This window comes from Merops nubicus, unplaced genomic scaffold (assembly GCF_000691845.1).
Source record: "Merops nubicus isolate BGI_N331 unplaced genomic scaffold, ASM69184v1 Scaffold10645, whole genome shotgun sequence".
Classification (NCBI taxonomy): domain Eukaryota; kingdom Metazoa; phylum Chordata; class Aves; order Coraciiformes; family Meropidae; genus Merops; species Merops nubicus.
This window is the reverse complement of record NW_008608957.1, coordinates 1-16,440: the sequence shown is the minus strand read 5'-3', so window position 1 is coordinate 16,440 and position 16,440 is coordinate 1. Positions and strand designations below refer to the sequence as shown.

The following is a 16,440-nucleotide window of genomic DNA, read 5'->3' as shown; positions in this document are numbered from 1 at the left end:
CGCTTTCGGTGCCGCCCGAGCGTTTACCCCGCGCCGCGTAGAGCTCGGAGCCGGTCCGCCGGGGACTCGTTTGCAGTGGGGTGGGCGGGTCTGTTTGGTTGGGTGTTTTCCAGGTCGCTCTGTTGGACATAGATATCTGTGGGCCATCAATCCCTAAAATGATGGGTCTAGAAGGTGAACAGGTAAGCGAATGCTCAAACGTGTTGTTTAAAGGCTTGCTTCTCAGTTTTGCATTATCATTTCAAGGTTTTGTAGGTCTCTACAAGTACTTCTGTAAATAGCTGAAAGGACTTTTTGTTGGGAAGTGTGTGTGGCAGTGGGGAGGGAGATGAGGCGAGATGGAGAAGTTCAGCAAAATCTGTTTTGTAAGAGTCATCTGCTTTCAGGATGACCACTTCAGCAAACCAAATTTCCTGTATATTGGCCACATATTCATGACTACTTAAAACTTAAATAATGTTCATGTCATGCTCTTTATCAAACCTGAAATATTTTACAGGACCATATGAAGTCATGGGTAAATTTCTTGCAAAAGAGTTAAAAATAACAGGTATTATTCATTTATTAATGGAGATCTGGCCCTTCTGCAGTTTTTAACTCAGCTGCTCTAGTAAAGCAGTATGGTATCTTTACGTGTGATACCTCTTCACCCACTTGTGACTTATGTTTGTGTTTTGTGTAACATCTGTATTTATTTGTAATGTAACTTTATGTATCAATTCCATTTTCAGGTCCATCAGAGTGGATCTGGGTGGTCTCCAGTGGTAAGTAAGTTGGTGCAAGTGTTTCAGAAAGTGGTTTTGGATTCTTTGCATTTAACACTGTCTTCTGTGGTGAAGAGCAAATGAGAGAGGAGCAGAGAGTACTTCTATTTTCTTTTTCTAGTAATATAAATATCCAGATTCTATAGAAATATATATAAGTTTAGGTTATATAGACCAGTGTTAAATTTCTTTTTTAAGTTGTGATAATACTATGTTTCTAAACTAGTATCTTACAGCTGAGGAAAACCTCATTAATATTTAGATAAATGCACAGAAGGGTTTTGTTTAAAGTTCTGTTGGTTTTCTAAAGATCACCTTTAGCGTGTACACTGCTAAAAAGACAGCTTGGATCTTTTCTCAGTCTGTGAATATAGTTGGTGAATGTTGCACAAAACCTGTAGTTTTTAATGCCCTTTGATAAGAAAGACAGGTAAGGTTCTTTGCCTTTATTTTCATAATCTCTTCTGTGCTCTCCCCAACTGTTTTTTCTATCTGATCTGGGTTTTGAGCTGACTTCACTGCTCGCTCTTTACTGTTCTGAATGCTCAACTGAGTTTTCTTCTTTTCTAGTATGTTGAAGAAAACTTGGGTGTCATGTCAGTGGGGTTCCTGCTTAGTAGTCCTGATGATGCTGTCATCTGGAGAGGACCAAAAAAAAATGGTATATGTCAAGTGTTTTCAACAATCGTTCATGTACTTGAAAGATTTCATATCATTGGCTTAATTAGTAACATAATATAGTATATATGTAGGAAAAAAATAAGTGAGTTGTTATGTATTTTCTTTAGCTGGACTTACTGATTGGATGAAGTTAGCATGTCAAATACTGTATTTTTTAACTTCTAAAGCCTTGGCAAAATAAATGTTTCCACCCATAAGTTGATGTGGGTCAGGTGAATCTACGCACCTAGATTGTAAAAGCTGCAGTAGACTCTAAAATCCAAAATACAGGGAGGTGTTCTTTCTCTTCCACATTCTTATCCTTTCTTCTAGGGTTGATCAAACAGTTTCTTCGAGACGTGGACTGGGGTGAGCTGGACTACCTGATCGTGGACACGCCCCCAGGCACGTCAGACGAACACTTGTCGCTCGTGCAGTATCTCAGTGCCGCTCACGTGGACGGTGCTGTTATCATCACCACCCCTCAGGTAGGAGGACTTGAATCTCCAACGACAGCAGCATTGTGGCAGCCTAAGCCAGTCCTTGGGTTAGAGTCTGTTTAGCTTCGGAGAATCGATGGTACAGAACCCAAGGGAGCTGTCTTTGCTGGTTTGTGCCTCCAGCTGCCTGGTTTATGAGCTAGGTGGGTGTCTCTGGAGTAGGGATTGGAGTGGGTCACTACACCACTGAGCAGTTCAGTCAAAGGCTGTGGTGGTCTGTGTGGAGGGAAATGCCATAGCTCACTTCCTTCTTCAGGATCAGAGTTGACAGCATTGCAAGTGTGTAACTTCCCAGTGGCTTAATGTTGAGAAGCTGGTAAGAAGTTTAGGTTTTGTGTGTTGTTTTATACCACGTGAAGCAGCCTGTTGCCTCCAGTAGGCAGCTTCATGAAATGCTGGGGTCTGAACCCTGAGCCCCCGAATTAAGGTTGACATATGGGTGATTCCCACAGCCCTTCATACAGAGGGGGTGAGTTTGCCTTAGAGCTTCCCCCCAGGGTGCGGCCGGCCCTGCAGGGAGAGCCAGAAGGGAAATGAGCCCCAGGGGTCCCACATTGAGTTGACAAAGGTCAGGGGTCTGCTTGGGGATAAAAGCTGGGACCACTTGCAGGGAGTCAGGAGTGTCTGTCTGTGGAGTGCACTCCCCAGAGCTTCCTGGTTCAGGGCAGACCTCCTGACTCTCCCTGGAGCTGGGCCCCAGTCTGTTCAGACCTTTGCAAACGTGGGCTGATCGGGTGAGAGTCACTATGTGGGCACCTTTTTAGCTCCAAGGACATAACTGAATGGTTTCAGCATCAAAACATGACAGTCAGAATAACAGTGTCCTAATATTTGTAGGAAGTGTCGCTTCAGGATGTGCGGAAGGAGATCAACTTCTGCCAGAAGGTGAAACTGCCAGTCATAGGTGTTGTGGAAAACATGAGCGGCTTTGTGTGTCCCAAGTGCAAGGTAAGCTCTCCTACAGCTTTTTTTATCTTGACACACTTTTATATACAAATCTTGCTCCAAAAATGCCTTGTTCTCAGGATTGCAATATTTTAACTCTTTGTTGTCCCAGAATGAATCTCAGATCTTTCCCCCGACTACTGGAGGTGCAGAGAAGATGTGCCAGAACTTAAATGTTCCCCTCCTGGGAAAAGTGCCTCTAGATCCTCAAATAGGTAAAGTCACTGTATTGCACTATGTTTAAAACAAGTTTTTCCTCCTGTATTGATGTTATTACTGGAAAACCCCAACTTGGACACTGATAAATTAGAATGTTAATTGTTTTGTCTCAGGTAAATATCCATTTTCAGATAGAACATATTTTTGAATCAAAAGTTACTGGAACTGCAGCATAGCATAGTGTGAAAAGAGGAAAGTGCCAGGGTAATTTCCTTAGCCTGAAACTTAATCTTGATGGAGATTGGATTATGCATCTCTTCAGCTGTATAATCCTGTTTGAAGTGGGAGGTATCGTTCTCTTTGGTGTAGTCCTCTGGAAACGCAGACTGAATAGAATCACTACTAGCAATAGTATCTTGTAGACATTAAGCATTAAAACTAGTGCTGAAACTTGACTGTTACTGGCATCACCCAGATTGCTTTGTGGGTGGTGAGGAGGCTTGGTTCCGTGCCCACTAGTGGGTAGCTGTTAGTACTTGATTTAACGGGATCGAGGAGCAGGTCAGTACATCCAACGTCATGATGGAAGGTCCCCACTGATAGTATTCCTTTGTAAAACTGTGAGCTGTAGTGTTAGATTTATTACTGACATAGGGACTTCCTAGAAGGAATAGATGCCAGTGGCTCTTTGGAAGGGTATAACTGGTAGTGGGACAAAGGGGGAAATAAAGGAAAGTTCATCTTTTCCACTGCTTTCCTGTCATCTTTTTCCTCATCCTTCAAGGAAAAAGTTGTGACAAGGGCCAGTCTTTCTTGTCTGAAGCACCTGAGTCTCCAGCAACATCATCTTACAGGAGTATCATTCAAAGTAAGTGTGAAAGTCACTGTGCAAACGGATCCACACAGTTCTGAGCACATCTGTGATGTATAAAGGTGTTAAATGGAATCGTCCTGCTCTGCCACAAAGATAAAGGGGTGGATGTGCACAGAAATCATGAAAGTAGCAGATGCAAACACTGCTCATTTCTGGGCATCGGTTGTGACAGGCTTTTAAAGCATTAACAAAACTGTTCAACAGCTGGTTTCAGTGTTTGCCCTCAGTCATTAACTTTCAGAGAGGACGTGTGTGCGCTTGCTCTCACAGGGAAGTTCTGAGGTGTACGAGTGGCTGTGTTCAGGGGTGCTCTCCCCACCCCGGGTGTGGTACAGCTAATTACAGCCTCCACTTCTAATTGTGATTGCACAGAAAAACCATAGAAAAACTACCTAAAGAGCCAGCCACGTGCAGGTTAAAGATAGAAACCGCTGGGAAATTCCTGAAGCCGTTTTCACAGTGAGAGGCCCAGCTTGTGACAGTTGGACCAGAAGGTGGCAGTGATGCAGCAATGACCAACATGCAGCTGAAGAACTGTTGATGTTACTTTTCCCCTTTCTTTGCAGGAATTCAGGAATACTGTGATCAACACCATTTTCAAGAAGAAAAGATTATCTAATTGAAGAATAGAATAAAAATGTAGTTAATGTTTTATTATAGAAAAGTAACTTATGCCTTGATTTAATAGAAGGAATGCATTCTTTTTGTATGTTGCCAATAAATTCTTAATATAAATGTTCTTGCCTTAGGGTTTTTTTCTGTAGTTCAAGATTCTTCACAGGTGGTCTCAGAGCTTGCCAGGAGGCTCCAGAACTGTCTTTGCATCAGGTAGGCACAATCTGCATCCGGTGTCGTGGCACTAATAACCCAAATATGAAGTTGGTGTTTGAAGACAAGTGTTTACAAGACTTTGTTCCAAAAACTGAATGTAAAATAGGCTTTGCTGGTGCTGGGGCACTCTCTCTCTCTCACTGAGAAATGTCACTTAAGTATCTTTCCTTTCAGTGGAAAAGATCTATATTTAAAGCAAAGTTCAGTGTAGTATTGTCTCCTGTTTTATAATTGACATAATTTAAAAAGAAAAAAAAAATGACCAGAGTTTAGGCAAGATAATTATAGGACAAGAACAATATTTTATTACAGGTATCAGAATAAGATTAATGTGTCTTCACACAAGGACTGTGTGAACATGATGCTTTTGTTTGTTCTTTTCCTCGGCCTTAAGCCTAAACACTGAAAAATAGAGGTTCAACATCTGTAATAAGTTAGAGGTCCTTTGTGATTCTAATTTCTGCTTTTGAGGAATCAAAGCCTTGAGAAGTCGGTACTGTGTACCAGAAGGAAGAGTGGTTTGCTTTTGTAGTTCTGAAATTAAACAAATGAGCATCATCTTTTGATTCCATTGTAATTCCTGGCTAAGTTAATCCAGCAGTTTTGCTTTAGTTGGCAGATGTTCCTTGAAGCGATGTGCTCTGTATAAACCCCGAGTGCTGGTTTCGTGCCTGTACAAACTGCTTTTTGATGGAGCTTTCAAAGTAACAAAGGCTCTGAACTTTCAGAATCTAAAGACTCAAAACATAAATTACATAAAACCTTTATTTCATGCAGGAATAATTCTAGAAGAGCTTTACTTAAGTATCTTCATATGAAGAACAACTTCCATAAACACTTTTACTGCTCATCCTTTCAGTTCTTTCTTATCTGATTAGTGCCTGTCTTCCCATGTTCTTCAATGCAGTCTTCTGAAATGCTCCTTGCCTGTCCTGTAGAACAAGCACAGGAAGTGTGGGTGTTAGCATAACCTAGGGTGCTTTAGAAGACCTTATAAAGAGCAGGGAAGAGCCTGGTGAAAGCTGGAGGATTGAAGATGGCTCTCCCAGCTGGGCCTAAGCAGAGGCACTGAGGCATTCCTCTGAGGATTTAACAGAGGGCATTCTTCACAGGGCTTGGAAGCAGCTCAGCTGTGAAGCTACAGCAGGCTCAGAACACAGAACAAAGTCATGTGGGGTGCAGCCCCCCTGAGTGAGCTCTGTGAGAGGCTGCCGAGAGAATCGAGGTGGCCCTGCCAGGAGTTATTCCAGGAACTAAGACCTGGGAAGAGCCACCAGCAGCGGTGTGAGGCAGGTCAGTACCTGACACCTCATGGGCTGTAGCTGACAGACAATTCTGTACTTACTCTTGGGAACATCTGCCGTGACAAAAAAACTGGAGGGTACTCTGCTGGTGCTTTTTCGTCCCCCTAACTTGCAGTGGATGTAGCCATATAAATTAGCAGTCTGAAGGGAGATCCCAGCTATCACCAGAGCCTGTGGACAAGTAAAAGTTCAGCTGGGACAAATACACTGCTACATATAGACTGGGCATGTAGAGTGTGTGTGTACACACAAACGCACGTGTGTATTTTTATATGTACTACTTAGGCACACGTACATGCTACAAGAGGGGATATGCCAGTAATAAATGACCTTCAAAGAGATCCAGTCGTGTCAAACACAATAGTTCCTTTCTACCAAATGCCTCTAAATTATTAAAACACTGAAAACTTTTTGTTATTCTGTATTTTGAAAGGCTTCATTACTTTCCTAAAAGCACTTATTCAAAAAAGAACCTATTCAACTGATTCCATAACCATTTTTTTAAGCCTGGTTTGTATCTAAAAGTTTTGCATCCAGCTGCATATCAAACCTGCAGGCTTGTTTTGCTGACAAATGCCTTATTCAGTGCAAGGTCCTGTAACTCAGACTTCAAGGAGCACCAATAGGTATGAGTATCTAGCACTAACAGGCAGTGAAAAAAACTAGATCCTGTTGTGGTACTGCAGGCTTAGCAGGCAGAGCCCATCTGACTGACCAGTGAAATGACTTACAAAACCATTTTTTTTTAGCCTCAGTAAGAGTTTGCTGGACACCACTGTGTTCTCATTTGTCTGTCGTGCCTCTTACAGGCACCTGGGCAACCTGCCCCCAGTGCTAGTGAGGGCTCCTCCAGCCAGCTCTTAGTTTAGCAAACAATCTCTGGTTTTCAAAACCAACTGCTGGTTTAATCTGAGCAATTGCTTGTTCCACGGTGCTTTTCAGGGCACTCAAAAGCAGTTAATGATTTGCAATTGATACCTACCCATAGCTGAATTTCCTGTTTCATTGAATAATAAAATCTAATCTTGGCTGTTACTGGTTATGTAGCTGCACAAGCCCACGACACTTTTTATCTTTTCAAACTGAATGAAGAAGTTGTACTCAGTGTGGCGAGGAGCCTGACAAAATTCATTCTATGGCATTTAACGTTTACAGGGAAAACATGAAGATTTCCTAGACAAAAATATCTTCACATAATACAATATATGGGGTAAATTTCCTCTTCTGTTTAGAAAAATGTGTAATGATTTTTTCTTTTTTGTAGTTCAGATGGCTTATAAATAAAGTAATTATAAAATATATACTCATAGCTCAATTTATAAGGGTTTTAAGCACTAGGATAGTGGTTCTTTCAAAAAAGGGAATTATACCAAAGATCTAAAATCCTCACTTTTAAGAGCAAGTGACGTTCCAAGTCCCAAGGAGATGTGAAAATCTGAAAACCAGCATCACTGGTTCATTTCTTGTACTCTCCTATAAAGTTTCCTTTGACTGAAATAAATTGGGGGAAAATAAGTTGCTGCAGTTAAAAAGAAGTCCATAATGTTGCCAGCCACTTAAGGTTCTCAAGTGAGATGAAGGAGCTGACATCCAATATCTTAACAGAAGTAGGGCTAAAAATTACTAATGTGTTTCAGAGTGCAGGGCTCGACTGCAGAAAACGCCTCATGATTTCTCAAAGCTGTCAGTGGAGTGTTTGTTCTGTTGGAAGATTTACTTCAAAGACTTGCAAAAAGAACAGATCTGGGTTTTCCCTCTGCCAGCTTTGTCTGTTGGCCATAGGTCTTTCAGGACCCCAGACTTACCAGCCATTTCAGCTTCAAGGAGAACAAGGTGCTGAAGAGAAACACTGTCCAAATAACTGGACAGATAATGAGGCCAAGCCAAAAGATTCGAGCTTCAGCTTCAGTTGAGGCAGATATTGTAGGCACCTAGAAGGAAAATTGTTGAAACTGCTAGTCCCAAAGACAAAAGCCACAGTAAATAACAAATCAGCAGAGCAGAAAGAATGGACAAAATTACTTTTCTACCTAAATTTCACTTATTATATGAATAGAAGGAAGACTGAATAAGAAGAGAAATACCTAAGACCAATTTTTCTGCCTGCTACCCTACTGTATATGACAGCATTTTCCTTTCAAAATGTTCTGGCATTTGTTCATATTTTAATGAGATCATTATTCCTTTTGTCAAGGATAGCTCTCACTAATGCTACCCATTAGTATTTTAGAGTCAAAGTTCTGTTACACTGACAATTGCTTTTAAACTTCAGAAATGCTAAGTTAATTTGGACATTAGATTCAAACTTTCACACTAGGAGTGTGGAACAGGAAACAGCATTTCAAGCAGCACTGTAGTGTGAGTAGTTCACAGTCTGTATACAGTGTAGAGTCATGGCATGTGCCCTGTTCACAAATCAAAAGTATGGGGGAGGAAATCAGTCCATTACTGGGAAAGCTGGAGTATCTAATGTGGAAATTGCAATGAATTGTTCTAAGTGAAAGCAAACAAACAAACAAACAAACTTTAAAGATCCCCTATAGGATTCATCAGTTGGTTCCAGTTCAGACAAAGGTATTCTAGTAACAGTGGCCAGTTCCATCTATTTTCCTAAAAACATGCAGTATCTTAGCTTAGTTTAAATCTTGTGTGGAGCTTAGTTTTCTATTATGTAAACTAATACTTGCATTTTGCTAATGAAGTCCACTGATATACCATAAATGAAAAACTGTGGCTTTGAAAATGCCTCTTCTGTAATACTAGTGTTGGCCACCACAGTGACTGCTGGCCCCTCTCTTTGGAAAGAGTCGTGGTTATTCATGCTCTGTTTGTGTTCTTCAGGGAGAGAAAAATAAAAAACAAAGCAGGCTGCAAAAGGCCCTGGTTGCAGATTTCTTCAGGTCAGCACAACTCATGTGTCCCTATCTGCAATGTTCACTGTTAACTCCTAACACTTAAAACAAAGAGAATTGTTCAGAAGGTTTTGGTCTTCCCCAGAAGACCAGAATTCAAAATCTCACTCCAAACCTCAGACCACTCAATGACCACTAGTGCTGGCTTCTGAAATACAAGCTTCAAAGGCAGAAAACTCTTACACTCTGCAAAGTGAAAAGCCCTTTAGCTCAGTTTCAGTAATTTGAATCTTCCATGTAAAAATAACTCATCCAACCATTCATTCATTATGAGGCAGACAATGGCATCCAACTTGTAAATACAGTTAAGTTTCTCTAGTTTGCCTCAGAAAACCCTGAATGATGCACTAATTACAAGGTATCTTTAATTTTTTCATGTACCCTCTAAGCCAGTGATGTTGCAGAGGTCCAGAGAATAACGTTCTAGGCCTTCAGGGTCACAGAAAAAGACAGATGCCCTGAGCCAACAAGAGGCTTTAATCACCTGTGTCCCAAGTTACTGACAAATTATCCAGCAGTGACATGGCATTAGTACTATTTAGGAGAAAGAAGAAAGTCAACACAGCTGAGAACTCTGCACCTGAAAGACCCAGTTATCTTGATCAGCGAGATGACAACGGGCTGCAGCCCTCCCAGATGGGGGTTGTGAGCTTTGGAGTGGAAGCATAAGCATTACTTTTCTCCCAGCAAAGCTCAGCAGAAGACAGGAGCTCAAGGAAGAACCTCTGTTATGCCAGGAGTTTGCCGTTTATTGTTGGTGAGTGACTTGGAGTATTTCTAAGCAAGTTTACCCTAAAAAGCTGCTAGAGGACTGGCAAAGGAAATGGGGAATGCCTGACTCTGGAAAGTAGGAGAACTGCATCCATGTATTACAGGTCCTTGCCATAGCAAAGTACTTCTTTGGATAAGCTATGACAAAGATACAATCCACTCTGATTATACGTTCCTTCTTGTGCTACTATAATTTTTGCATTAATCAAGCTACCATTTGGCAGATTTTTTGGAAGGCCTGTGTTGCACTGATGAGTCAGCTTTGTACTTGAAGTAGGCTTGCTCATCTTGCAGTCATTTTGAGGTCAGGAGGCGATTTTGTGGACACCATTGCTTTTAGGTGCTAAGACAGCTTACTGTCCTGAGAGAGCTAAGAAGCTCTGAAGGTTTGAAATGCTCTCATGCCTCTGTGCCCTCTGGGGGTTTCCCTTGGCCTCCAGGCAGCACGCTCCCCTGTTGGGGGTGCCCAGCCCAGCCTGGATTCTGTGTTAGGATTAACTATGGGAAGATGTGTTTTACAGGGTGTTCTCACTAGAAAAATGAAATAGAACTACTAGAAACATTTCATAAGGATAGTACCTCACTATGAATATTTACCCTGATGACGTGTAGGATGACAAAGCTGCAAGACCAGCTTTGTTCTGAAGGTTTCCAGGATGTGAGCGTCCAGTGTGTTTGCCTCTGAATACTTGCAATTAGAAGCAGGATAAACAGTAACTGTTACAAAGGTGTTTCATTTGTTACTTTATTTGACTTGCTATCAGCTCTACAAGTGTTCCTATGGATTGTGTTTGTACCTTTATGAGCAAGCTTACCTTTTTTGCTTCAAACACCCAGTGGCTTTTTCCATCTTCATCAATCTGGTTCCACCAACGCAAACCAACCAAGAGTCTTCCTGTCACATTCTAGTGACAGGAACAATTATTTGCATTAATCAGTTGCATGATTCACTTGTCAGACTAATATTAAAAAAGACAAGCATGTCTGAAAATCATGTTCTTTTATCAAATACTAAAATTAGTTTTAAAAGCTGTGCCAGCCTGAGCACAGTGGTCATTAAAGATGGATGAGTAACCACAAATTTAGAGGCCTGTTCTCCTCTTCTAATATGATAATTAGCACAACAACATTTATTTAGGTAAAAATGATAGGATTTATCTTTTCTAAGTCAGTTAGCTGGAGAAGCCCCCAGTAAACAAATTGCTTCTGTAAGAGAGGAGAACTGCAAACACCCTGAAAAAAAATGGAAGACTAATTATAAGCAAGTAAGCTGCAAGGAATGGAACCAAACAAACAAATTCAGAAAATATTTCTGCACCTGGATGAATACTAGAAGGTTTCAGTATACTGGAGATCCATCAGTGCCTCACTTCCACAAGACACAAGCCTTGTTCCACATGTGGAGCCCCTGGCATTCTGGGCTGGCCTGACCCACCTGCCTGGAAGTGATCAGGGCACTGGTGCTGTAGCTGAGTCTCCCAGGAGCCTTCTGCAGCCTCTGCAGGCTGGGTCTGGGCACAGTATTGCAGCTTAGGACGTCCTGCAGCATGCACTACTGAAAGCCACTACTACTTTATTTCTTTTTTTTTAAGGGGGAAAGCATACAAACAAATCTACCTATGGCGAGGCAATTTTCTCACCATATCAGTAACTCCCATCAGCCTTAAAGAACATTGTGGTAAAGAGTGACTAAAACATTTGTAACTATTAATTAAAATGGGCTAGACATTTAATAAATCAACAGATCATAGAGTCATTTTGGTTGGAAGAGACCTTTTAGATCATCGAGTCCAACCATTAACCCAGCACCGGGCTCCCACCTGCCAGGGAGTTGTAGAGAGCCAGATGCTCTCCCCTGAGCCTCCTATTTCCAGGCTAAACAACCCCAGTTCCCTCAACTGCTCCTCACAAGACTTGTGCTGTACACCCTTTACCAGTTTCATTGCCCTTCTCTGGACCCACTCCAGCCCCTCGATGTCCTTCTGGGAGTGAGGGGCCCAAAACTAAACCCAGGATTCAAGGTGTGGGCTCGGTAGTGCCCAGTACAGGGCAATGATCTAGTGCTAGTGCTGCTGGCCACACTAGTGCTGACACAAGCCAGGATGCTGGTGGCCTTCTCGGCCACACTGCTTCCACACATATTCAGCCTTCACACATATTCAGTGCTGTCAAGCAACTTTTCCAGCTGCTCTTCCCCAGGGGCTGCATGAAGTTGTTGTGACCCGGGTGCAGATCACGTCTGTCACTTTTGTCAATATATACACTTCCTTTCTTGTTTTATTTAATAGCACACAAAATACTTTCAAAAGTAATTACTATTCAGGATCATCTTACCTTAACTGACCAAAAGTCAAAGGATAGAAGGAGGAGAATAGTGACAAAACAGGCAACAAAGCTGTTGCTGAACCAGTCACAGAACAAGTAGGTAATAATAGCACTCACTCGGAAAAACAGGTGGAAAAAGGTGGCCAGTGGGTGCCTGGAGGGGAAAAAAGAGCACTTAGGAAGTTATGGGATGAAGACTGTTACAGTATTTGCTAACAATGTGGTATTACACAACAGTTTCTTTGTAGCTGCTGTTATTTCACACGTGGATGTATACCTTTGTATCAAAGCAACAGCATTTCCAACAGCTAACCTTTCCTCTAAAGCCAAAAGATGGAACATGTTGTTCATGTCAAAATTCTGTCAAAGAGGACAAAACCTAGAGTCTTCCCCCAGTCTCTGGTACTGCATGAAGAAATTCAGTGGTTGTGTTCAACAAAGTACTCGTCGTTTCACGAAATAAATCAGCATAGCGAGGCACAAAAGGATTGAGACAGATCTTATGCCTTTCAGAACTGTTTTGAAAACAAGAACAGGAACTCTGAAACTAAAAAAGACCATTTTAAAAAAAATAGCTGTTGGGTATAAGGCAAAATGAGCCTTCATAAGTAACGTCTAAAACTAAACACTTCCTTTTACAGAGAGTGTGATTTGGGAATTTAACAGTTCTTATGAATGAATGTTCATTGCCTTGACTTGATATTAGTGCTTTGCTCATGATACAAAATTTTGCCCTTATCACAATAAAGGGGAACTTCAGTGGCAGAAGTAAATACGTGGCACGGAGCAGTGGCCTGTGCAGCCAGACAGGAGGTTTGGGGAATGCTATAATGAGCACAGTGCGATTTTCAGTGGGCTATACCAAGTACAAAAACTTATTCTGTACGGTTTGTTTTATTTAAAGCGACCATTAACTAGAGACTCTTGCATTTAAGTAACATCTCTTGAGGCTGAGTGATTGAAATTTGTTTTCTGAATAAGATCTAAGTCGAGCTTTTCTACCTCTGTAAACAATTAACCATAACATTGCCTAACTACTCGAGTATTAAAATTGTTATTCTATTATTGTGTATAATAAAATACGGAATTATAACTGTCTCTAATAAACCTGAACTATTGTAATTGAAATCTAATTATAATACTTATAACTTGAATATTATTATTCCATAGAGCTCTTTAACTGTTCTAGTAATTAGCCATTCTATAATGGCAATATTGTTTGTAGTACGAGACACACATGACTAGAGAAGCAAGAATGCTGTGCAGCTGTAGCTTCTGTTTACTCCTGATCATGCCCATGCTAACCTCAAACTTTCCAAAAGCTACTTCTGACTTAAAACTGAACGTGACATTTCAAGCGAAAGGAACTTTTCCTGCTGTACGCAGACGAGGGGGTTGGTGGGTAGGAGTATTGTGAACTGTCAATAGCAGGTAGTGTCTTGCTAGTTCAAGTCTTGGTCTCATTCAGAAAGATCCAAGAGTTTGTTATGTAAGGGGTATCTTGTGTCTACACAAGCTGTTCATAGACCACAACCCTACAGCACATCAGGGTGGACTGAGCTTTTCTATCAGTGCTTCAGATATGCAAGTAACTTTGCAGAAGTAGTGTTTCATTTTGGAAGTCAGATGACAAGTTACTGTTTGGATGCTGGATCTGTTCCAGTATCGAACTTTGAAGGGTGTTTAGTCAAAAACCAGTGCATGAGCAAGAGGCTCACATTTATTACAGCACTAAACACTCCATAGAGACAACGGAGCATCAGTCCTCTCACAAGGACATGGCTAGCCAAGGGACTTGCAGCTTCTTGTCCTAGGGAAGGAAAATGCAGATAGATCAAAACTTGCACATCCTTCTTTGGACACCTTGGTCTCAGAAAGTGTCCACCTATTTATGCTTTTTAAAAAATCTAATCCTGAAACTAATGGAATGCAGTAAATAAACTGTTCGCTTCTTCTCATAACAGAACAAAGGTGTTCTCTTAATTCACAGCCATCAGATGAAACTTACAGATCCTACCATATACAAACAGAATGTTTAGTAAGGAGAAAATCCCAGAATAGACAAAATTGCCTTTTAAAATGTGAAGCTAAACCATCTGCATCCCTTTTGAAAAAGAAAACCTTACAGCTTTTCCTAACTGAATGCATTTATATTTAATTCAGTTGCACTTTATAATTTTTTTTAAAAAATAATTTCCAGAAACATGGCATTAAGAAATCATTGTAAAAAATAGCATTTTTTTATATATACTAATGGAAGACAGTGTAGGCTTTAAAACATGGTAACTTTTCTTTTTTTTTTTTTTTTTCTTTTTTTTTTTTTTTTTTTTTGTTGGCATTCAAATCCAATGAAGGATAAGGGTAACTAAAACCCTGCACTGCCTCTGCCTGGCATGCAGAAACCCGCTCACGTGGACTTCAAGCTATCCTGTTGCATCTAAACATCCATACAGTGTACTTGAGGCTAGATGATTACCATTTGTCTCACTGCAGTAACAGTTCAGTTTGCAAGGGTGATGCCAATCAGCATTGGAATGAGCTGTTAGGAATTTAGTTGCATCCCACATTAAGGAACCAAACTGGGTCAGCCCTAAAGAATACCACTGAGCAGGTGGGGGGAATAATTCTCTTGTGGTTCAGAAGTGCCACGGCAGCGTTCTACATACTGCTTTGTATACCTCTCTCTGGTACTTCAAATATACCTAGGCAAATTTTGGACAGTCTCTTGGGCTTGATCATCTTGTGTTAGCTGGCTGATCTGAAAAAGAAGCTATCATCTGCTCCTAACTGTTACAGACCAAAAGTTGTGGCACCACAATGAATTGCAAAGATGGTGTCAGTTATCTTTTCCCTGACCTTTTTAAATGAAAGCAGACATTAACTAAATCACTATCCACGTATCTTTTGTTTTTAAGAAGCACTTGCACATTCCTTGAATAATTAGGAAAGCACAACTTATCATAGCTTATGCAAATCGTAACCAAATGCAAGATGTATAAAATTGGGATAAAGTTACAGACAAATTATTTGAATGTGTTGTTACATCCTCTAATAAGACAAGAAAACTTTGTAGCACATGGGTGTGTCCCAGGCTTGCTTGCACAAGATTCTTCAGAAATATAAAAACAAACTTCTGTGTGAACAATGTACTGGGTTTCATTTCTGTATTCTATAGCAGAAGAGTTTTCAGTATGAGATTGTCCTTTACTGTTTGCACAGCGAGGGCAAGAAGGAAAAGCAGTCTCTGATGAGTAGGTAGCCACACAAAGTGGGTCAATTAACAGTATGGTTTACTTTTACTGATGCTTTGTCTGTGTTATTGCGTCATGTGAACCAGCAGGAACAGATCTCTAGAGTAAAGTAACTGGCGCTATGGGCCTTCTACAAACATTTCAGGATGGTTTTCTCTAGTTGGGACCCACAGGCCAAATCTGTGGCTCGTGTGCTCAAGACACACACCTAAGCTGTATTTCTGAGTTGAGTTTAATCCTTTAGGCGATGTTCTCCAAGACTGCACCAACGTATAAACCTCCATTTAAAAGGTGTGCTGCTGCTAAAGCCCAGAAACAAAGGGACTCTGGGAATGTTAACCTTCTCGTGGCTGGCTTATCATGCATTTGCAAAGTTCAATACACAGGAAGGGCAAAAATGCTTCCCCAGACACTAGTAAAACAATTGAGCAATTGTATTATAAAGCTACATGATTGCTTGTTTGCACAAATCAGATAACATTCATGTTAGGCTTAACAGCTCTTATTTTCCTTTGGTTTTGCCTACAAGAAATACTAGCATTGTACTGGACCAGAGTAAACTTGGGCAAGGTGGAAGGGAAGAAAGCATTTATATAAATCAAAGCTGATTGTACACATAACTGCACACATATGTTTAATTCCTTTTGACATAAAACCTTTTTCCCTTGACAGCCTTTGACGGGAAATTGTTCAAAAGCCTTTGATGGAACAACAGCCGTGCCGCTTGGGACCAGGGTGTGGACAGAGCTGCAGTGACACCTCTAGTAACCTAACGCCTGGCTGCTTGACCTGACATGAGATGGATCGATGGGTTGGGGTTTCTTAGGTAACAGCCAGGACAAGACATACTACATTCCACATAACAGCACGTCCTGTGGCAGGAAAACATAACATTTTTATTGCGAATAACTTGCTGTTTGTTTCCAGCGGGGTGTGCCACGCAGCGCCAGAGCGCTCTGCTGCACAACTGCACAACAGGTGAGCACGTCCCCAGCACCAACACAAGTACGGCTGGGTTGGGTTGGTTGGCTTGTGGGTTTTGGGGTTTTTTTGATATGCTGGCTGTGGGTATGTGCATTTTCCGTCTCCAGCGGCGGGCTGGCGGCAGCGCTGGGGCTGGGGGCCCGCGGGCTGCCGGGCACCG

The 16,440-nt window shown here is 41.4% G+C and overlaps 2 protein-coding genes across 2 annotated transcripts; one reads left to right on the top strand and one right to left on the bottom strand.

Moving 5' to 3' along the window:
- Positions 1 to 113: 113 nt before the first annotated feature.
- Positions 114 to 4,637, top strand: NUBP1 (nucleotide binding protein 1; the record flags this gene model as incomplete). Its single annotated transcript, XM_008940438.1, has 8 exons — positions 114 to 182; positions 732 to 764; positions 1,335 to 1,425; positions 1,758 to 1,912; positions 2,762 to 2,872; positions 2,982 to 3,084; positions 3,813 to 3,896; positions 4,469 to 4,637. Coding segments are annotated over 8 exons (699 nt in total), but the record flags the coding sequence as incomplete, so codon positions are not given.
- Positions 4,638 to 5,599: 962 nt separating this feature from the next.
- Positions 5,600 to 12,199, bottom strand: TVP23A (trans-golgi network vesicle protein 23 homolog A (S. cerevisiae); the record flags this gene model as incomplete). Its single annotated transcript, XM_008940437.1, has 5 exons — positions 5,600 to 5,665; positions 6,035 to 6,208; positions 7,843 to 7,968; positions 10,536 to 10,625; positions 12,055 to 12,199. Coding segments are annotated over 5 exons (601 nt in total), but the record flags the coding sequence as incomplete, so codon positions are not given.
- Between the last annotated feature and the right edge of the window lie 4,241 nt (positions 12,200 to 16,440).